Here is a 22,321-nt window from a genome sequence, read left to right as displayed (position 1 = left end):
AGAGCCAATAAGGACATGAGAAGAGAATCAGCATCATGGATCAGCAGAGAAATTAAAGCCATAGTGAGATCACACTACACTACAATACATACTCTTTGCAGTGGCTAAAGTTCAAGACTGCCAATGCTAAGTGTTGACAAGGGTGTGGAACTACTGTAGCTATCAGTCAGTGCTCGTGGGCATGTGACATGGTGCAGATGTTTTGGAAAAGAGTATCAAGCCTCTTCAAACCTTAAACATAAATCTACATGTGAGTCAGCAATTCTACTCCCAGGTATTTACAAAGGAGCCATGGAAACATGTCCACACAAACACTTGTATGTGAATTTTCATAGTAATTTTATTTCAATTAATGATAAATGAAACAATGTAAATATCCATTTACAGATAGATGGATAATAAAAATATAGCACATCCAATGGAATATTATTTAGCAATAGAAAGGACTATGTTGTGGCTATTTGAAACAATGTGAATGAGTCTCAAATTCTTCTGCTTAGTGAGTGGCGCCAGGCACAAAAGAGTATATGCTGTATGGTGCTATTTACATAAAACTTTAGAAAATACACCCTAATCTATAGTGACAGAAAACATCTGGTGATGGCAGGAGATGGTGTGGAGGGAAAAATGTGTTCCTCAGGACAGGAGAACACTGGGGAATGAAGGAGATGTTTGGGATCTTGATTGTGGTGGTTTCTTATTTTCTTGGTTTCTTATCTGCCAAAACATGAAATGGTATACTTCAGATATATGTGATTTATTGTGTTTAAATTGTCCTTCCAGACATTTGTAAATATATAAATAAATATAATGTAAAGAAAGAAATTATAGTCATGTCTTAAATCTTGAGGTCTTAAATGTTACCTTCCTGACTAGCTGGAAACATGACGTCCTCTTGGATATTTTCCCAATTCTTCCTTAGCCTCTCCTTTGCTGCTGACGGGTGCTGTTTGCCCTGTTTGAGGACGTGGATACAGAGTTTTGGGAAGAGGGTCTGCACCCCATCAGAACTGTTCTGAGCACCAGAGAGCCCCTTTCTGTCCCCATCTTTCACTGGCATCATGGACCTTGCCCACGTGAGAGGCTGCCATCCTGGTGTCTGACATGCCCTCCTGCAGAATGACTCTTACTGGCCCTGGGATGCTGCCTTGATGCTGCTTCTCTCTCTTGGGGACTTTGCCTTTTGTCACCACTCTTTTAGATGGGTTTCCCACAGCTGGGACCTTGTGGCATGTCCCTCTCCCCCCTATAAGGCTCTATTCTTCCTGGAACCCAAAGTTGGGAGGCATTTGGGGCCAAATTTAAGCATAAACACAGATTACACCTGGATTTTTTGCTGTCTCTAAAGGCCAGGTGTACATTCTGGAGAACATTTTGTACCTGTTAATATGGAAACAAGACATAGAAGTCACTCTTTCATAACAAAAATAAATATTCCCTCTTTAGGAAGGACAACACTCCCCCACCCCCTCAGCCAATTAGCTTGCCAGCCAAGCTCATGAGGCTAAGATTAACACCTCAAATTGGATTAAGCTTTGCTGTATGTTGCACTTCCCCTTACCCAGGATTCTGACATCCACAGGGAAAGGAATAATCTTTGAAACACACTTTGTTCTTTTTATCTTGCTATTCCAAAGGTTTGCAAAGCCTTGCTGTGTTATTTACTTGAAGTCCTAAACAGGGCAGGTAGGTGTAAAATCAACGTTGTCCATCGCGTGTATCAGCCAAAGCACACCAGTCCTCAGTGAACGTACCAGCTGGCGACGGCCTATCGTTTTTACAGCGATCGAAAGTTCAGTCTCACACCAGGTGACAAATCCCTTATTCACGTAAATAAAAGCCACTCCAAGCAACTCTGCCGCTTTTCTGGAGACCTAGGAACAGATGGCCTGCTTTTTAAATGCTTTCTCCCGTGGTGGAAGCTTAGTTCTTGAATTATTTGGGAATCGGTGGGCAATGGGAGGGGTCTGTCCCGTAGGCCCACTGACTGCCTGCGTTGCTCCCTCCTCTGCTGGCTCAGGCCACGTGGGCTCCCAGAGACACGAGGCTTTGCCATCTGAGTCCTGAGAGTCACCGGCTCTCCTGGGCCTCCAGGGTTGGTGCTGATCCCTGGAGCCTCCAAATAGTGGGTGCTGAACAACCAAACCATGGAGCTTGACTGCACCAGGTATGGGAGAGTTTGATCTGGGGGAGAGGAAGACTGGTGATGGCCCCCAATTCTGAGCAGATTGGTGTGTGTCCTGTATCTGTAGTCATCCTCTTCATTAGTATCATCATCACCAGTCACTTACCACCTGTCCATCTAGAAGAGGAAACAAAGTGTTTCAATTGTTCATGCAGAAATGATGCGGTCAAAGCTTTCGGCACTCGGAGCACATGGTAGTGATAGCACTCTTGTGATCCTGGCTAGACCACTCGCCCTTCCTCCTTGTTCCATGGACATGAGAGGGGAAGGCCCACCTGCCCGCTTTCATGTGTCTCTACTGTGTAGAAATGCGGTGTTTACCAAAATGCTGCCCATTCTGTTCCCAGAGAACATGCAGACTCAGGTGCGGGGGGTGGGGGAGGGGGGGACAGGGACCTTCACCCAGTCTGCTGGATGGAAGGAGAAGCATGCTTGTGGAGAACAGGGGGAAGGTATCAGATGCTCCCAGGGTCTTCGAGGGCCCCTCTGGGTAGGGGGCTAGTGGTCCAGAGCTGATGGTGCACATGGGAGATTCTCATAGTTTTCTGCAGGATCTTCATGGGCCTGCCCTGCAGTGTCTTCTGGTTGTGACTTCTTCAGCTCCGAATAGATGACTGCAGGTTCCTGGTGGAAATCCCACAAACAGTGAGCACCTAAGCACAGGTGAGGGAGGAGAGCTCTGCGAGAGGGAGGCGGAAAGCGTGACCCACCTCATTCCTCCGATGTGTCCTTGGTGAACGTGCTGTTGGATGGGAAGAGGGAAGACAGCATCAGTCTGTGGGTGACATATTCCAACTTACAACCCACTCACAACGCATTTCGAAATCTCCCTTCCGCAACTGGGCTCTTGATGGTTTGCTCCGTGGGGTTCTTCCACCCCCACACACTGATAAAGCCTTTCCCCTGCCCACCAAATGCCCAGAGTGACTCTCCTGATGATTTCCTTGTCTTTCCCCTGCTCATTGCCCCAGCCAAGCGGTCCCCCTGCTTCCATCCCGCCCCCGTTCAGGACCTCTGTGTGTGCACTGATTGGGAGAAAGTGGAACACAGGCTTTGCTTCACACGGGGAAAGTGGTGGAGGCTGGAGAGGGGGTTGGCATTCTAAGACTACAGAACAAATTCCCAACGAAGATCTGCGGTGAAGCAGTGTGTGTGTTTCTTCTCTTTCCAAGGGTCCTCTGGATCTCTTTCATTCATTTATTAGTAAGTATTCAGTAAACAATGACCTTCTATTAAGCTACAAGGACAGAGGAACAACAAACAAACTCAGCCCGTGTACCCAAGGAGCCTATAATTTTTAAGAGGAACAATGGATGTGTAGATGTATGCAACAAGTAGGATGGGCGCCAGATGGAAATACGTAATGAGCTGTTGTTGCCAGAAGCTAACCCATCCTCCCAGGCTTGGACACAGGGACGGCTGGGGGGACGTTTCATGGAGGCACCTGAACTGTGTCTTAACATGTGAGCAGGGGTCACTGGGTAAACTAGGTGGGGGAAGGGCATTTCAGGCCGATGAGACACATGATCGCCAGAGCATGCAACAGCCCAGTGTGAGCAGGAAGATGGGGAGGGTCAGCTTGGCTGGAGTAAGGCCAGAGCTCTGGGAGGGCCTGAAGAGCAGGGGGAAGCGAGGGTCCAGCTTTGGAAGGAAGGGTCACCAAGGCCGTGAATCCAAGCCTGGGTGTGATAGGCAGGGCCTCTCAGAGGGATCGTGCTGGAAACCGTGTCTGGGGGCAGAGGGAGGATGAGATTAGAAATTAGACCATCTGGGAGAATTATGATCGTCTACACATTAGGTTATGCGAGGCTGACACTAGCAATTAGCAGTCATGCATTCTTTTAAAACGATATTTGAAGAGACCCATAGTTTCCTAAGTACCACACTGGGTGCTACTGGTAAGTTCGTGGAAACACTAGTGTCTGTCCTCAGAGAGTCTGTGGGGTCCAGTGGCAGTGCACAAGGGTCCAAGGGAAGGGACACAGACATAGGGTGGCAGTGTGGGAGCAGATGATGCCTTCCTTCCGTGGCCCACTCATACTTGAGAGGCCTGGTCAGAGGCCCCTCGTGGATCCCCTCACACATGGCTGCCTCATCTCCCCTGCCCTCATCTCCCCAATACATGCATCTATACATACATCTGGAAGGCCTCTCACCTGGATTCCCCTTTGTTTGCTGGCTGCTCCAGATCTGGGAATACACCAGGTTGTCATCTCCAGGATTCACTGTGGGAGAGGAGATGATAGCTCGCTCCAGCCAAGAGCCCACGTTCTAGACTCTTCTAAGCTACTAAGTTCATCTTCTGTCTCAGACATGGTGCCAGGAGTGTCATTTTCAAGTTGAGTGTGACTCAGTCTTGGGCAGTGCTCAATCTCCCCTCCCACCTTGGTTCATCCCTGGGGCCCTGGGCTACTTAGGAAGTCTCACCATTGCTGTACACTGGCTGCGGCTCCATCACGGCTGGTGGCTCAGAGTGGGGGGGCGTGTGGGGGTCTGTGGAGCAGGGTCCAGACCAGGAAGGCTCCTGATGCTCCTTGGGACTGTAACTGGGACATACAGGGGGAGACACAGGGCGAGAAGGATTTGTGGATCACACCGAGTCTCAGGAAGACCAGTGTCCATGAGGAGCCCAGAGTGGTCCCTGTAAACAGGCTGGTTCTGTTGGTTAAGAGTCAGACTCTTGATTTTGGTATCAGTCATAATCTTAGGGTCTTGAAATTGAGCCTTGTTTCAGGCTCCATGCTCAGTGTGGAACCTGCTTGGGATTCTCTCTCTGATCATTCCCTCCTTCTCCCTCTGCCCTCTCCCTGCTTGTGCTCACTCACGCTCTCTCTCAAATAATAAGTAAATAAAATATTCTTTAAAATATTATGACTGCCTACCCTGAGTCTGCATGACTCTCTCAAGAGAACTCAGAAGGTGTGTGCAACGCGACGTGCGGCCCAAGACAGCGTGACAGTGAGGGACGACTGACACAAAGTCAGTGGGTCAAAGTGCAGAGTCTCAAGGTCTTTTTGGTAAACAGTTAGATCTGCCCTACTTCTTATTGTTCTCAAACACTTAAATGTTTAAACACACTGATACACAAAGACTTTCGCACCCCCCCTGGAACATGACCTTCATCTTTTTTAAAAGGTCCCTTTCAATATTCCAGCTTTTATCACAATCATTTACCTTTCCTGTAAGATTCCTTGACAGATCTCTGGGAAAAGAGTGTTTTTTAACCCCCACTTCTGTTTCCTTCTGCAGTCAATACTGTGAATTGAACATTGCCAACATTTAATAATTATGTCCCGAATGAGTGTGTGGTGGAGGAATGAGGTCTGAGGTGGAGCCCTGTGACAGAGGACGCCACTAGGGTGGGCGTGGTCAGCTCTCCACCAGGCACATCTGAAGAAGTAGAGTGACAAGGAGAGCAAGTGACATGAGTCCTGGGTATGCCGAGGTCTGAGTGAGTATTATTCAAAGATATGGCTGGAAGTGGCTTTCTGAATCATATGTTTGGATTTTGTAAGAATTTAAAATGTTAATAGGAAATCCAGTCAAGTATTTTTTAATGTACATATAACCCTGTGGCCCTGTCTTGTGGGTATGAATAGATCATGACAATATTCTCAGCATACGAAATGAGACCTCACCTGGGTGTTCCAGTGGCAGGAAGTCTTCCTGAAAAACAGAAGATCAGTGATCATGAGTGAGCTGTGTAGGTAGTGGGCTCCACATCAGAATGCCCTTTCTGGGAAATCAGATTCATTTTAGGTCTCAGCCATGGCAGATCTTAGAGAACATCAGGCTCTACCCCGCCAATGGCATATTACTGATGAGGAGGGTGGGGTCTGGAAAGATGGTTGCCCAGAATCATACTTATTCAGTCAGTAAAAGCAGCATGCACTCTAAGGAGGTGTGGCTGAGTAGCACAAGAGGGACAACTTAGTACTTCACTCTGGGCCCAGTGCTTCCCCTCTTCCTCTTCTCTGCCCTGGCCACAGTCCCAGGAGATGGAGACCAGAGACAGAGTTCCTACACCATGTGAATAAATATGGCTCCCATAACCAGCTCGGATGTATCTGTACCTGTGGTCCTTGCGAACCCAATCAGCTGGGTACATACTGTTTTCTCGACACCCCTTCTCCTCTTCTCTTTCATCTGTCTGATTCCAACTGATCTTTCCTCCTCCAGGGCTTTCCCTGGGGCCAGCGAGCTCTAAAGTGACCTATCTACACATACATGGAAATCTGCAGTATTACAATCACCATACTGGATGGCAATTACCTATTTGTAGGTTTCCCTCCAACTCTCTCCATCATGAAAAAGGGTGTTACTTGAGGCTGCAACCTCGTCTCAATTATTTTTATTTGCCCAGTGGCTAGAATGTTGACAATATTCAGTAAAGTTTGGTTCAGCAACTGAACGGATTAAAGTATATACTTTGAGGACCAAAAAAAGGGGGGGGGCACGTTAACAATTGTATAATAGGTGATTACAGGTAAACCTAATCTGGAAGGCTCCTTCACCAGCCTTGAAAATATGGCAGTTTTCCATCATCAGTGAGACACTGAAATCCTTTTGGCCTGCCCCAATGCAGGACTCCTCCTAGATCCCACTACTGACCACTGCCTGTTTAACTGTGGCTCTGCATCTGTCTCACTGGGCTTAGACACCATGAAGTATTACCCCAAGTAAACATTCTCATCAAAAATTATTGATGTCTGCAAACCATGAATTAAACTAGAGTTGTGTGACAGCTCCTTAGAGAAATTGCGATTCGTATCAGTCAACAGCCACTGTCCTCCCTTGTGGGTGGGTGAGCTAAGTCCCAGGATGTGTCTGCAAGTCCGTTTATCTCTTCATTTGCAAAAGACAGAATAGACCCAGAAGGTGGCTATTTACAGGACATAGGTTAATATCACTGAAGAGGTATGGGTTGGTCTGGCACTGAGCAGTTTACATGGATACCACCAAATTGGTAAGTAGTATTGTTATGACCACAAAGAAACTTAGTACTTCACTCTGGGCTCAGTGCTTGGAGAGTTTAATTTGCCTGCCAGATATCAAGTATCTGGCAAATTACATTACTGGAATTTTCATCTTGGCAGTTCAGTCACAGAGTTAATACTGTGGTAATGGGTTGGATACACTCAGCCTTAAGGAGCAGACAGAATTCTCTTTTCAAAAAAAATGGAGTAAATACTTAGCAGTACAATTGATGGGTCACAGGGTAGCAACAAAACAGGGTTTTAGAGGGGAAGGTGGTGGGGTTGTTAGTCCCATGATGGGTATAAAGGAGGGCACGTGTTGCTTGCAGTATTGCGTGTTCTACAGAAACAGTGAATCATGGAACATTACATCAAAAACTAATGATGTACTATATGGTCACTAACATAACATAATTAAAAAAAAAAAAAAGAAGAAAGACAGAAATAGTGGAAAGGGCTGAGCTCCTCCCTGAGCAGGCTGATGGACAATGAGAAGGAAGTTGGGAAGATTGTGAGATGAGGAAGTCGATACCCTCTGACTGGTAGACTGTCGGAGTTTCTTACTGAGTTTGCTGTTTAAAACAAGACTTCCTCTAGATTGAGAGGTCAGAACCGCCTGGGTTTCTGTTCTCATGGATCACATAAAATGACTGTTGCTTATCTTGACTTCCCTGTGCCAGTTGCTGTATGGCTGAACAATCTATTTTTTGACCATTATTAACTTCATTGGCAAGGTCTTAATGTCTGCACTTCCAGTATGTTTTTAATTAGTAAGTGACTCAAATACAGGTGATAAAACAGAAAAGTAGTTTTGAAAGTAGGGGATGTGACCAGTCTTCCTTAAGTCACAAAGGTACAGTGGAGAGAGTATGGAGTCAAAGGTACAGTGGAGAGAGTATGGGCTGGAGAAAGAACAAGAAAGAAACCCTAAACCCAGCAGGAGAAGAGAAATCATAAAGATCAGAGCAGAAATCAATGATATAGAAACCAAAAAAAAAAAAAAAAAAAAAAAAAAAAAAAAAAAACCAATAGAGCAAATCAATGAAACTAGGAGCTGGTTCTTTGAAAGAATAAATAAGATTGATAAACCCCTGGCCAGACTTATCAAAAAGAAAAGACAAAGGACCAGGACCCAAATAAATAAAATCTTGAATGAAATAGGAGATATCACAACTAACACCAAAGAAATACAAACAATTATAAGAACATACTATGAGCAACTCTATGCAAACAAATTTGACAATCTGGAAGAAATGGATGCATTCCTATAAACTACCACAACTGAGCCAGGAAGAAATAGAAAACCTGAACAGACCTATAACCAGTAAGGAGATTGAAACAGTCATCGAAAATCTCCAAACAAACAAAAGCCCAGGGCCAGACGGCTTCCCAGGGGAACTCTACCAAACATTTAAAGAAGAACTAATTCCTATTATCCTGAAACTGTTCCAAAAAATAGAAATGGAAGGAAAACTTCCAAACTCATTTTATGAGGCCAGCATCACCTTGATCCCCAAACCAGACAAGGATCCCATCAAAAAAGAGAACTACAGACCAATATCCTTGATGAACACAGATGTGAAAATTCTCACCAAAATACTAGCCAATAGGATTCAACAGTATATTAAAAGGATTATTCACCACGAGCAAGTGGGATTTATTCCAGGGCTGCAAGGTTGGTTCAACATCTGCAAATCAATCAATGTGATTCAATACACTAATAAAAGAAAGAACAAGAACCATATGATACTCTCATTAGATGCTGAAAAAGCATTTGACAAAGTACAGCATCCCTTCCTGATCAAACTCTTCAAAGTGTAGGGATAAAGGGCGCATACCTCAATATTATCAAAGCCATCTATGAAAAACCCACCACAAATATCATCCTCAATGGAGAAAAACTGAAAGCTTTTCCACTAAGGTCAGGAACATGGCAGGGATGTCCATTATCACCACTGCTATTCAACATAGTACTAGAAGCCCTAGCCTCAGCAATCAGACAACAAAAGGAAATTAAAGGCATCCAAATCGGCAAAGAAGAAGCCAAACTATCATTCTTCACAGATATGATACTATATGTGGAAAACCCAAAAGACTCCACTCCAAAACTGCTAGGACTTGTACAGGAATTCAGTAAAGTGTCAGGATATAATATCAATGCACAGAAATCAGTTGCATTTCTCTACACCAAAAACAAGACAGAAGAAAGAGAAATTAAGGAGTCAATCTCATTTATAATTGAACCCAAAACTATAAGATACCTAGGAATAAACCTAACCAAAGAGGCTAAGAATCTATACTCAGAAAACTATAAAGTACTCATGAAAGAAATTGAGGAAGACACAAAGAAATGGAAAAATGTTCCATGCTCCTGGATTGGAAGAACAAATATTTTGAAAATGTCTATGCTACCTAAAGCAATCTACACATTTAATGCAATTCCTATCAAAATACCATCCACTTTTTTCAAAGAAATGGAACAAATAATCCTAAAATTTATATGGAACCACAAAAGAACTCAAATAGCCAAAGGAATGTTGGAAAAGAAAGTCAAAGTTGGTGGCATCACAATCCCGGACTTCAAGCTCTATTACAAAGCTGTCATCATCAAGACAGCATGGTACTGGCACAAAAACAGACACAGAGATCAATGGAACAGAATAGAGAGCACAGAAATAGACCCTCAACTCTATGGTCAACTAATCTTTGACAAAGCAGGAAAGAATGTCCAATGGAAAAAAGACAGCCTCTTCAATAAATGGTGTTGGGAAAATTGGACAGCCACATGCAGAAATATGAAACTGGATCATTTCCTTACACCACACATGAAAATAGACTCAAAATGGATGAAGGACCTCAACGTGAGAAAGGAATCCATCAAAATCCTTGAGGAGAACACAGGCAGCAACATCTTCAACCTCAGTCGCAGCAACATCTTTCTAGGAACATTGCCAAAGGTAAGGGAAGCAAGGGCCAAAATGAACTATTGGGATTTCATCAAGATCAAAATCTTTTGCACAGCAAAGGAAACAGTTAACAAAACCAAAAAACAACCAACAGAATGGGAGAAGATATTTGCAAACGACCTATCAGATAAAGGGCTAGTGTCCAAAATCTATAAAGAAGTTATCAAACTCAACACCCAAAGAACAAATAATCCAATCAAGAAATGGGCAGAGGACATGAACAGACATTTCTGCAAAGAAGACATCCAGGTAGGCAACAGACACATGAAAAAGTGCTCCATATCACTCGGCATCAGGGAAATACAAATCAAAACCACAATGAGGTATCACCTCACACCAGTCAGAATAGCTAAAATTAACAAGTCAGGAAATGACAGATGCTGGCGAGGATGCAGAGAAAGGGGAAATCTCCTACACTGTTGGTGGGAATGCAAGCTGGTGCGACCACTCTGGAAAACAGCATGGAAGTTCCTCAAGATGTTGAAGATAGAACTGCCCTATGATCCAGCAATTGCACTACTGCGTATTTACCATAAAGATAGAAACCATAGTGATCCGAAGGTACATGTGCACCCGAATGTTTATAGCAGCAATGTCTACAATAGCCAAACTATGGAAAGAACCTAGATGTACATCAACAGATGAATGGATAAAGAAGATGTGGTATATATACACAATGGAATACTATGCAGCCATCAAAAGAAATGAAATTTTGCCATTTGTGATGATGTGGATGGAACTAGAGGGTATCATGCTTAGTGAAATAAGTCAATCAGAGAAAGACAGCTATCATATGATCTCCCTGATATGAGGAAGTGGAGATGCAACATGGGGAGTTAAGGGGGTAGGAGAAGAATAAATGAAAACAAGATGGGATTGGGAGGGAGACAAACCATAAGTGAATCTTAATCTCACAAAACAAACTGAGGGTTGCTGGGGGGGAGGGGGTTTGGGAGAGGAGGTAGGGTTTTGGGCATTGGGGAGGGTATGTGCTATGGTGAGTGCTGTGAAGAGTGTGAACCTGGCGATTCACAGACCTGTACCCCTGGGGATAAAAATATATTATACGTTTATAAAAAATAAAAAAATTAAAAAAAAATTAATAAAACAATGAACTAATAAAAATAAATCAGTTATAAAACGTTGGTGCCATTTTTCATGCAAAGAAATAGGACAGAGGCTCATTGATTGACCTGAAGACAAAAGAGTAAGGAGAAAATGCTTGATCAGCATCACTAAGAAAAATATATGTAAGTTTTTTCATTACATTGAGATGCAAATATTCTTTTTATTTCTTTGTTTGCTTGCTTGATTTTCAGTATAAGCCCTAAGAAAGGGAGAACAAAAGCATTTGGCCTGACAGAAAAGGAAGTGTCATGTTATGCCAAGTGAGAGATAGACAGAAAGAAAAGCTTTAGTAATTCCAAAATATAAAGTAGTGAAACCTTACAGGCACCCAAGACACTGAATTAAAAAGTCCATTAGTTCAAGAATCCCTGATCCATGAAAAACATTTAGAGAGGAAAAAAAACGCAGTCACAGAAGAACAAAGGATGATAGTGTATTTCTTGTCAGAAACAATGCACACAAGAAGATAGTAAAGCAGTATCTTTAAAATATGTAAAGAAGAAAAAATTTCTACCTATAATCCTATAACAGCAAAGGCATCTTTCACAATGAATGCAAAACAGAGACTTTTACAGACTATATAAAACCTGAAATAATTCATCAGCAGCAGACCCATCTATTAGAAATGTTAAAAGAAATCTTTGGGGCAGAAAGAAGGTAATACCAGATGGAATTTGAAGATACAAAAAGAAATAAAGGAAATCAGAAGTGGTAACTACTTAAGTAAGTATGCAAAATTCTTAAATTATACGTAAGTCTCTTAAATTATACTTAATAACTAACAGGTAAGTGACTGTATACAAAAGTAATAGCACTGTAGCTAGGAGGGAAGAAATGGAGTGCAGAGTGGAATATCCTTTTTTTAAAAATTTCACTTATTTCTTTATTTATTTACTCATTTAGAGAGAAAGCGAGTGGGAGGAGAGTCAGAGGGAGAGGGAGAAAGAATCTAATGAAGACTCTGCAGCTCAGTGTGGAGCCCAATGGGAGGCTTGATCCCATGACACTGAGATCATGGCTTGAGCCAAAATCAAGAGCTGGATGCTTAACTGACCAAGCCACCCAGACGCCCTATAATAGTAATATTCTTTTTTTTAAAAAAGATTTTATTTATTTATTTGATATATATAGAGAGAGATATCACAAGTAGGCAGAGAGGCAGGCAGAGAGAGAGGGGGAAGCAGGCTCCCCGCTGAGCAAAGAGCCCAATGCAGGGCTCAATCCCAGGACCCTGAGACCATGACCTGAGCCGAAGGCAGAGTCTTTAATCCACTGAGCCACCCAGGTGCCCCAGTAGTATTCTTATACTATATATGAAGTAACTGAATGCACCTGAAGATAGACTGTGGTAATTTAACTATCTATATTAGAAATGTTAAAACAACCAGTGAAATAAACAAAACAAAGAATTATATACCTAGTATGCCAACAGAGAGAAAAATGGAATCATAAAAAATACTCAGTTGGTCTAAAAGAAGGTAGGAAAAAAGGAAAAGGTAAACAAAGAACAGATGGAACAAATAGAAAATAAATAGCAAAATAATAGACTTTAAATCTAATCTTATCATCACATTAATATAAACGATCTAAATACCTTAGTTAAAAGATAGAGACTGTCATATTGGATAAAAAGCAACAATTAATTATATGCTATGCATTTATAAAAAAAATGCCTTAAATATAAGGGCCTATATAGGTTACAAGTGAAAAGATGGATAAAGAAATACCATGTTAGGGGAACCTGGGTTGCTCCATCGGTTAAGTATCTGCCTTCAGCTCTGATCACAATCCTGGAGTCCCAGAATCGAGTCCTCATCAGTCTCCTCATCCAGTGGGGAGTCTGCTTCTCCCTCTGACCCTCCCGCCTCTCATGCTATCTCTCTCACCCTCTTTCTCAAATAAATAAATAAAATATTTTTTTAAAAAGAATACATGTTAACAGTACTTTATTAATACATTAATATCAAAGAATACTTCAGAGTAAATGACACTAACAGGGATAAAAATATCATTTCACGAGGATAAGCTGATCATTTTACCAAAAACACAAACCATTACAAACATTTATGCACCTAATAAAAGAGCTTCAAAATACCAAAGGCAAAACTTGATGGAATTGTAAGAAGAGATGGCTAAATCCATAGTTAGCATTGGCAATTTCGATACCCCTCTTTCAATAGTTGATAGATCAAGTAGAAAATCATTACAGATATAATAGACTTTAGCAACACGACCAGTCAAGCTCACCAGCAGACCCATATTCTGAGAAATGTGAAATGTACTTCAGGCAGAAAGAAAATGATACCATATGGAAATATGGAGACACAAGAAGGAATGACAAATACTAAAAGTGGTAATTAAATGGGTGTTACCTTGACATCAAGTCTGATAAAGATATAATAAGAAAATAAGTCTACCAAGCAGTATACCTCATGAATGTAGTTGTAAACATTCTTAACAAAATTTTACCACATCAAATTCAACAGTCATGACCAAGTGACGTTGACCTCAAAAATGCAAGGTTGTTTTGACATTCAATATTCAATATCCGTATCAATCGACTAGAAAAGAGAATCATATGATCATCTCAATCAATGTAGAAAAAACATTTGACAAAGATTTTCCTTATAAGAATCCTCAGCAAATTACAAATAGTAGGGACTTCCTTGGCCTAATAGAGAGCATCTACCAAAAAATCCAAAGCTAACATTACCATATTAAATGACGAGAGACAAATACTTTCCCTTAATATGAGCAACAAGACCTGCTATGCTGATATGCTATATGTGCTCTCACCACTTGTATTCAACATTGTACAGGAGGTTCTAGCCAGGGCAATAAGGCAAGAAAAAGAAATAAAAGTAACTCAGATGGGAAAGGAAGGAGCGGGGCTATCTTTTTTTTCAGATGACAGAATCACCTACGTAAAAAATCTGATGGAATGTATAAAAGGGAGACTGGAACTAATAAATATGTATATAGCAAGGTTGCAAGATATAAGATCAGCATAAAAAATAAATTGTATTTCTATGTACTTGAAATAATAAAAAACTGAAATTTTAATTTCTTTTTTTAAAATTTCTTTTCAGCGTAACAGAATTCATTGTTTATGCGCCACACCCAGTGCTCCATGTAATACGTGCCCTCCATAATGCCCACCACTTGGCTCCCCCAACCTCTCACCCCTCCCCTTCAAAATCCTCAGATTGCTTTTCAGAGTCCATTTCATTTCATTCTCAGCATCCATATTAATTTTCCAAATTTCACAATAATTGACTGGCACCCAAATATATTTCAGAATGTATGGTTTGCACCATGGCTATTACCCATCTTTTGTTGTTACAAATGAAAGACTTTTTAATATTATTCCTTTTGTTCTCAGTAAGCTTTGAACTGGGGGTGGATTGGCAAAGAAACACCTTTCTAATTTTTAATTAGAAGCAAAACTCTGCTACCTAGTTTAAATCTCAAATTAAACACATGGAGTGACAACTTCATTGAGAAATGTATTCTGCCTTTTTGTCACTGTTGCCTACAGGTGCCAGTGAGTAGAACTGAGGGTTTACTATTTGGAAGAGAATAATCATCTTAAGAGAATGCACTACACAAGTCCAAATTATGATAGCAATGGCAAAAGTCACAACATCAGAGGGTAACACATAGACACCCACCTGATTTCCTTTGGGTCCTGAAGTAACTCACCAAATAAGCAGTAGCAGCAAGGCCGGACACACTTAGCAGGCACCCAATGAAGCCCACAGTGATATGGATTACTTTGCTTGTGGAAAGCCCTAAATGGGAAGACCTGTATTTGAGTTCTGGTGGCAAGTCTTTTTGACCTAGACAACATGTAGGTGGGGAATAGAGATCTATCAGGACAGTTTTCTTCCAGGTTCTAATTCCTCCATTTGAATTATCTCCACTATAATTGGTAATTTTCAAAATAATGGCCCATGGTTGTTAGCATCTAAGATTGAAATCTATTCCCTTTCTTTCCCCCATGAAATCAACACAATCTCTGGAAGCCCCAAGCCTTTGTGTGCATGTTCAAAAACTCTTTGATGGTAGAATTTGCACAGTCTGTAGGAAAAATATTTTATTGATCTTAACTGTAATCTGAAACTCAGGTACCTCCAACATACCTGTGAAGTTGAGTGTCACCATGTAACTTCTCTGGACCCCCAGGCCATTGTCAGCCCCACAGGAGTAGTTTCCAGAATGTTCTGTGGTCAGAGAGAGATTAAAAGATGCTCCTCCTCCAGAGGGAGCCGATATGTTCCCCAGGATGACATCTTCATGATAAAACCAGTATAAGATTGGGGGAGAGCCTCTCTGGACCTCACAGCGAAGTTCTAACAAATCTCCCACCACAGCCTGGGGCCCGGCAGGGTTGAAGGTGAGGACAGGGCGAGACACTGGAACTGAAGGAGGAAACATAGTTCATTGGCAGTTTTAATTGAGAATGTATACCAGATAATAAAGGAAACATCCAGCATAATTTAGTAGTAGGAATATAGACCTGGGATCAAGACAAGCCCTACCTGTGACACTGAGCGTCACTGCCTCGCTGCGCTGGGCCCTCAGGCTGTTGTCAGCTTCACAGGCATAGTTTCCAGAATGTTCTGCTGTCAGAGAGAGGTTGAAGGAGGCTCCTCCTCCAGAGGGGGCCGAATTGGTCCCCAGGATGACGTCCTCATGGTAATACCGGTACAGGATCGGGGGAGAGCCCCTCTGGGCCTCACAGCGAAGCTCCACCACGTCCCCCACCACGGCCAGGGCTCTGGGTGTCTTGACAGTGAGGATGGGGTGGGACGCTGGAACTGAGTGAGACAGGAGCTGTCAGAGAGGGTCTCACCTTACCTTCCATCTTTGCCATTCCTTGGTTGGCATTTAAATCTTCACACCTCTTTTCCTTGCCTTCTTCAGAAGATCCTTCTGGCTGACAAAGAAACTAAACCTTGGCTTGGGAACAAGGTTGAGTGAAAAAGCAAGGAACTTACTTTTTGGTGTGACTCTGATCCGTTTACTGAGGATGGGGCCTTGAATATTGTCGGCTGAGCAGTAGTACCTCCCAGCGTCCTGCTCCCTCACTGCAGCTATCCGCAACTCTGCTGACAGGGCACGCACCATCTTCCTGCCCAAACTTCTCTTTGTGCCCTCCCGGTGCCAGGAAAATGCGATAGTCCCTGTACCCTTGGCTACTGAGCAGATAAGGACCATATCTCCTCCTTCAATCAGCTGGTCCCCAGGGGGCTGGATCTCTAGATTCACATCAGACACAGGGATCCCTAGGAGGACAGAGGAGAATTTGAGAAGGTCTCAAAGGCAGGTGCTACAGGGCCAAGGAGAAGGCTGGTGTTGCCATGTATAAGCCAATAGCAACAGGTACAGTAGGCAGGGGTCCAAAGTGGGAGATAGGGAATTGTACATTATTATGAAGGGAACATTACCTGTCCCCACACACAACAATTTCTGTCCTCGGGTAATGTCTATCTTCTTTTAAACCTAACGTTGACCACAGTCAAATTTTACGGACCTTTATCTCTAAGGCACCTCTGTTGCATCAATGGACCATAAAGAAAGAGAACAGGGAAGGTTCTTTGTATCCTGAAGTGATTTGATTCAGAACCCAAACCCCTCTCCATCCTCCAAGCCTCCTCCAGTCTCAGCACCACCTCCCCACCTTCTTCTTTATTTCAGTTTGTGTTTACCTTTCTCTTTTCTGATTATTTTGGAACAACTTTTGATTGACACATGGACACCCCAAAGGGCCTCTACAGACAGACTGCATGTGGTCTTTGGTGCTTCTTGTTAACTGTTCACCCACTATAGAATGTACCCTGTATGTCTTTGTGGCCCTCACAGGTTAGACACCCAGCAAGTGATCAATAATGATTATTACCTAACTTAGATGGAAGAGAATGTTATAGGGAAGTTAGGCCAATGTTGAACCTAAGAGAAAGGGATAGTGGGATGGCTGGTAGCTCCTCTCTGCCATGTTCACTATCTCAGGGAGCAAGAGAGGTAATTCTCTGCTCTCTGCCCCCTCCCCTCTGCCCCACAGACACTCACGCTGTACATGTATCTGGGATCGCAGGCTTTGTTTAATGATATGGGGAGTCGCTGTCTTTGCCTGGCACCAGTAGGACTCTGAGTCTTCACTCCACATGGTGGGGATCTGGAGCTCTGAGGAGTTGCTCCAACCAGGTTCCAGGACCTTATCTTCTCTGAAGAAACAGAATCGAAGCCAAATGTATGACCTTGGTGGAGGGAGCCAGGTCTCACATTTCAGGTTCACTGGGTTTCCCTCAGTGGGCTGGGAAGGTCTGGCTCTCAACACAGGTTGTGGAAACAGCTCTATAGAGAAGCACAAAAACAGTTCCCAGGGCAATGAGACTCCGAGCTCCTGGAGAGGGACACCTGTGTTCTCAGCACAATGTCAGAAGGTGGGGACCCATGGAGATGGAACCACCTCTCACCTCCTTCCCATAGATGCTCAGAAGAGGCCTCTCATGAAGGCCCCTCTTTGATCCCCACACAGTTTCTCTGTCAAGACCTATTACCCACAGGAGTATAGCCATTACCTTGAACTTGGATCTTTAAAGCTTTTGAAGTTTCTGTCCATGAGCCCAAAACAGATTCCCCAGAAGCAGTACAATGATATTCGTTATTGTCCATGGAGACTGAATGTATTGTGACCTCTGACTGAGAATGATGTCTCATTTCTTCTTTATTTTTGTAGAAAGTCTTTTCATAAGTTTTTTTTTCTTTCTTCCCCAGGCATCTCAGAGTTACATCATCTCCTTCAAAGACAGGGTGTGAGGCCTGGAGGATCAGCCAGTCTGCAAAGAGTGAACAAACATACTCCATCTGTTTCTTTCTTCAAACTCTCTCTTCTGCCCTTGAGGGAAGAGCTATGGCCCTGCACACATTGGTGAATGTTCTCCACCACCATTTCCATGTGGCCCCACTACTAAGGCTCTCTTGCCCTAGAGAGTGAACTGCTTTTCAGAAAATGTACCTAAGAGATCCTCATATGTATCATTAAAAGAGCAATTTTCTACCATATCTTCCTTTAGACCCGAGTCCCTTCTTGCCTGGTGGCTTCTGGGTTCCTGACATGTCTCTGGGTGGAGGAGATGGACAGTGTGCTGTCCTCCACAGCCCTATCTCCTCATTCTCCCAACTAGGATCAATTCATCAAATAGCCTCATGTCTGCTTACAACAGTCTGTGTTCCCTGGGTTCACCCAGCCTTCAGACATGTGCCCAGCAGCTTGATTTCGGAGAGACTCGCCCCTTTCTTTCCTCACCAGATAAAAATTCCACATGCACAGGGTCACTTAAGGAAGATCTTGGGGTCTTGCATGTGTAATATCCAGACTTGTCTATTTGGATTGTTCCAGGTCTACTTCCCAAGGAAATCCCATTGTTATACCAAGATACATATCCCTGGACCCAAGAATGGTCATCCTTGCAGGTGAGTTTCACTTTTTCTCCCTTGAAGGTTCTGGACCATGGAGGTTCAAGGAGAAGAAAAGCTTTTGGAAGTGTTCCTAAACAGAAAAGAGAAAGGTGCAGGCAGGTGAAGGTGAATGGGAGGTAGGCTGAACCCAGGGGAGGTCCCAAACTGCTGGTGGCCGATTCCCATGGGGGAAGGAGCAGATACAACTGGGGGACATGCCTGGGGCAGAACCTGCTCTTCCTCACCCTTTTCATAGGCCAGAAGTGGGCCGGTGGGTGCCATAAGGGAGAGGTCTCAGGTCCCTGAGGTGGGTTCTGAAAAGCTTGGGAGATGGGATGTGTAGCTGGGCACGCACTATGAGGGCCTCTGAAGGTGGCTGATTCTAAAATGTTCTTGTCCTGTGCATTCCTGTCAAGGTACAGGTGGGCCTGGGATGTAGTCTCTAGACTCTGAACAATCACTTCCTACTTGGTTGCTCATAGGCAATGGACAACATATTTTTTCCTGCTTTCATTATTTTTAAACTTTGTTTGACTTGAGATTCTATGGAAAAGGCAACTTTTGTCTACACTCTAAGTCAGACACAATAAAATATGAAGGGACATAAAGAATTTGAATGGAGAGGCATGGGCTGCTTGAGAAATCCCCTTTGTACACAAAATTGCAAATGACAAATGGGACCCGAAATGGAAGCAGGACAGCAGCATGAGCTCCCTTCGGAGTGTATGAAGATTCGGGTGCAGCACTTCCTCTGTGAATAGGAGCTGCTTTTCTGTCCTTTGATGGTGGCTCTAGCTTGAACATACAGGTGTGGAGGATGGTCCTCAGGGGAAAAAAGGAGACAGATGGAAGGTTCTGGACATTAGCCTCCTGCCTCTGCAAATGCTTCCTTGCCCTGCACTGATGGGGAAAGGACTGAAGGCTGCAGAGATCACAGGAGGCTCTGCTCACTGGCCATGGTGACAGGTGTGACCCCAGAGTGGCAGCACCACTCATTCTGGCACAACCTCAGCCCCCATTTACAGGGACAGGCATGCTGGCTGGAAGAACCAATGCCCAGAGAGCAGGAGGGAGAAGGAAAGGAAGACTGACCTGATTGCTCTCGTCCGGGAGCTGTGAGAGAGCCAAAGGTTAAAGGTTAGCATGGGGTGACACTGTTCCAACCCTTGGTTAGACTCTGAGAAACTCCCAGCAACCCAGCCACAGTCCCTTCTTGGGCTTTCCCTCCCATTTATTTCTGCACATTCCATACCTCCCATGGCCCCCAAACAAAAATGCAGCCTCTGATTTCTGTGATGAGCGTGAATGGCTCGTATCCACACCCCTGGCCTCCTTGCTCTGCACGCAGTAGCTCATGCTCTCTTCTCTGGCCTGAACTGGGCGGAGCAGAGGCTGCACGCAGTAGCTCATGCTCTCTTCTCTGGCCTGAACTGGGCGGAGCAGAGGCAGAGAAGGGCTTGGAGAAATGCTTTATCTCCCCCTTCCTCCTCACTTCTTGGGCACTGTTCCGCCTACTTTTCCTTTCTTTTATTTATTTATTTTTTTAAGATTTTATTTATTTGAGCATGAGAACAAGAGAGAGCACAAGCAGGGGGAAAGACAGAGGGGGAGAGAAGCAGATTCCCTGCTGAGCAGAAAGCCGGATGCGGGCTTGACCCCAGGACCTCCGGATCAAGACCTGAGCCAAAGGCAGAAGCTTAACGACTGAGCCACCTGGGCATCCCTCCCCCTACTTTTTCACTCTTTGGTTAAATATTGGCTTAAAATGTTAGGAAGGAGCCATGTTGCTCCGCAGACCTTCCTCCCCTCACCCGTGTGGGCAGTAACTGTTTCTCTGGGCGTTTAGAGGTGTGGTTTCGCAGAGAGAAAAATCCAAGCTTCCTATGAGGTGAGAAAGGAAACAGGGCAGGAAGCCAAGGTGCCACAAAGGATGGCCAGGTCTCCAGAGTCTTTCGGTTTCCTGGAAACCCAGCTCTGTTCATTTTCCACCTCTTGCTACGTGTCTGAAGCCCAAGGGGAAGCGGAGATAGAAGCCCCCTGGCTTTCCCTCCACCTGCTGACATTAAGAACTTGGGCCCCTGTCCCAGTCTGACCCCTACTCACCCAGGATCAGCAGCAGCAGCCACAGAAGCACAGGGACCTGGTCCGGCCGATGGCAGGGAAAGCCCATCTTATCAGAAGCCAGGCTTCTCTCCCGTCTGTGAAGGACGACCAGAGAGTAGTAATCAGATAAGGCTCACAGAATTAGCAAAAGGAAGTAAAATAATCAGGTCTTGCTGGTGTTCTCAAAACGTGAATGTGGCTACTTTCCTACATGGCCCTTGTCTTTCGGGCTGGTAGCTGTGCCATTTCCGATGTTGGTGGCCACCTTCTGGTGGTCCACGTCTGCCAGGAAGTGCCTGGGTCCTCAGAAAATGCCAAGCTGTGCATTTGCTAGTATGCAAATAACATTTTCTTCATTTCTCAAATGGAAACCGCTTCCTTACCTTAAATTCATACAAGCTTCGGTGTCACATGAGGTCCTAGGACAGACACACTTGGTTAGTCTGGTGTCAAAGTGTGTTTTATGATGGGAGCTCCACAAAGTCAAAGGGTTAAAGCAGATGTAAAACCTTTTGAGCTTTATATAAGCTGGGCTGAAGTTGCTGAAGAGGAAGGTAAGAGAAGTTTGCAGAATGACTCAGCTGGTAGAGCATGCGACTCTCAATCTCAGGGACATGAGTTGCAGCTCCACGTTTGGTGCTGAGGCTACTTAAAAAACAAAAACAAAAACAAAAACAAAAACACATCCCTCTGCAGTTTAGCAGAATAAGCTTCCCTAAGTGCCCCTGGGACCTGCACAGATTGGGGGTAAGTAAACAAGCAGACAAATGTGAACCTATGTTGTGAGGGTCTCAGCCTGTCAACAGCCACATTGTGCCTGGACCAGCCCCCGTGGTTCTCACCATTTCCCCCTGCAAAAACCATCAGGAAACACGGCAGCGGTGGGGCGGGGGAGATTGTTACTCACATGTCTTGGGAAGTACATGACACACCTGGGACCACACAGCGAGGCCACAAGACTGGGGTTCTTCTGCTTTTATTGGGATTAAGGTGGAGGGCACTTAGGGTTTCATGGGCTTACTCTTTATTGAAGAATTTAACACAAGAGCAGAAATTTAAGTTTGTGATGAAAAAACAACAACAAGAGATCCAAATGGTCAGTTAGTGAGATCAGCCAAGATCTCTGAAACAAAGGAGGGTAGGGTGGAGGAAGCTGGCTGGGTCCCAGAGGTGAGGAGCTGCCACCATGCAGTGGGTGCTCCGGGCACCACAAGCTTCAGGCAGGCCCTTGCCCTATAAAAGGAAACCCCCATCCTCTCACACAGAAACCCTGTGTCCAATGTGGACCGTCCCCAGAGGGGCCTTTTGCAGCCTCACAGTCCACGTGTCTTTCCTAATTATTTCCTGTTTCAGCCCCACAAACACTTCTCATAGTTTGTCAATTTCCCTCCCCAGTTCCGGAGGGTTCTTGGCCATTATCTCCTTATCTTTCTGGTCCTCCCTTCCTTCTTCTGAATCCTTAGAATGTGGATATTGATCTGCCTCATGGGCTTTTCTCC

General features: G+C 44.1%; 1 protein-coding gene across 11 annotated transcripts; it reads right to left on the bottom strand.

Annotated features, from left to right (window-relative positions):
- Positions 1–322: 322 nt before the first annotated feature.
- Positions 323–21,371, bottom strand: FCRL3 (Fc receptor like 3). Of its 11 annotated transcripts, XR_006608548.1 has the most exons (18): positions 21,206–21,368; positions 20,823–20,917; positions 19,812–19,832; positions 18,568–18,810; positions 17,840–18,097; positions 17,328–17,612; positions 16,256–16,543; positions 15,797–16,075; positions 15,398–15,676; positions 14,927–15,094; positions 5,824–5,851; positions 5,360–5,440; positions 4,613–4,731; positions 4,342–4,410; positions 2,896–2,927; positions 1,562–2,809; positions 865–955; positions 323–717 (listed from the first exon to the last, which is right to left on the bottom strand). XR_006608548.1 is itself a non-coding variant. In XM_045086646.1 (16 exons), the coding sequence occupies exons 1-16, from the start codon at positions 21,214–21,216 to the stop codon at positions 2,684–2,686; spliced, it is 2,382 nt and encodes a 793-aa protein (XP_044942581.1). In that variant the 5' UTR covers positions 21,217–21,368; the 3' UTR covers positions 323–2,683. The 11 variants fall into 11 exon arrangements, 6 of the variants coding, with proteins under 6 accessions (XP_044942581.1, XP_044942585.1, XP_044942584.1 ...); XR_006608545.1 differs by having other exon boundaries at positions 865–2,809; XR_006608547.1 differs by having other exon boundaries at positions 323–955.
- Positions 21,372–22,321: the final 950 nt, after the last annotated feature.

Source organism: Mustela putorius, unplaced genomic scaffold (genome assembly GCF_011764305.1).
Source record: "Mustela putorius furo isolate JIRA1106 unplaced genomic scaffold, ASM1176430v1.1 tig00000997_pilon_pilon_pilon, whole genome shotgun sequence".
Classification (NCBI taxonomy): Eukaryota; Metazoa; Chordata; class Mammalia; order Carnivora; family Mustelidae; genus Mustela; species Mustela putorius.
Note: the sequence above shows the minus strand (reverse complement) of the source record. Positions and strands in the feature narration are given on the sequence as shown.

What these genes read in the sequence shown, in the direction of transcription:
- FCRL3 (XM_045086646.1), bottom strand. An exon ending in GCATGTGGAATTTTTATCTG is followed by an intron (nt 18,098 to 18,567) that starts GTGAGGAAAGAA and finishes CACTCTTTGCAG; the next exon opens with ACTGGCTGATCCTCCAGGCC. An exon ending in CAAGGAATCTTACAGGAAAG is followed by an intron (nt 4,732 to 5,359) that starts GTAAATGATTGT and finishes TGTATGTCCCAG; the next exon opens with TTACAGTCCCAAGGAGCATC.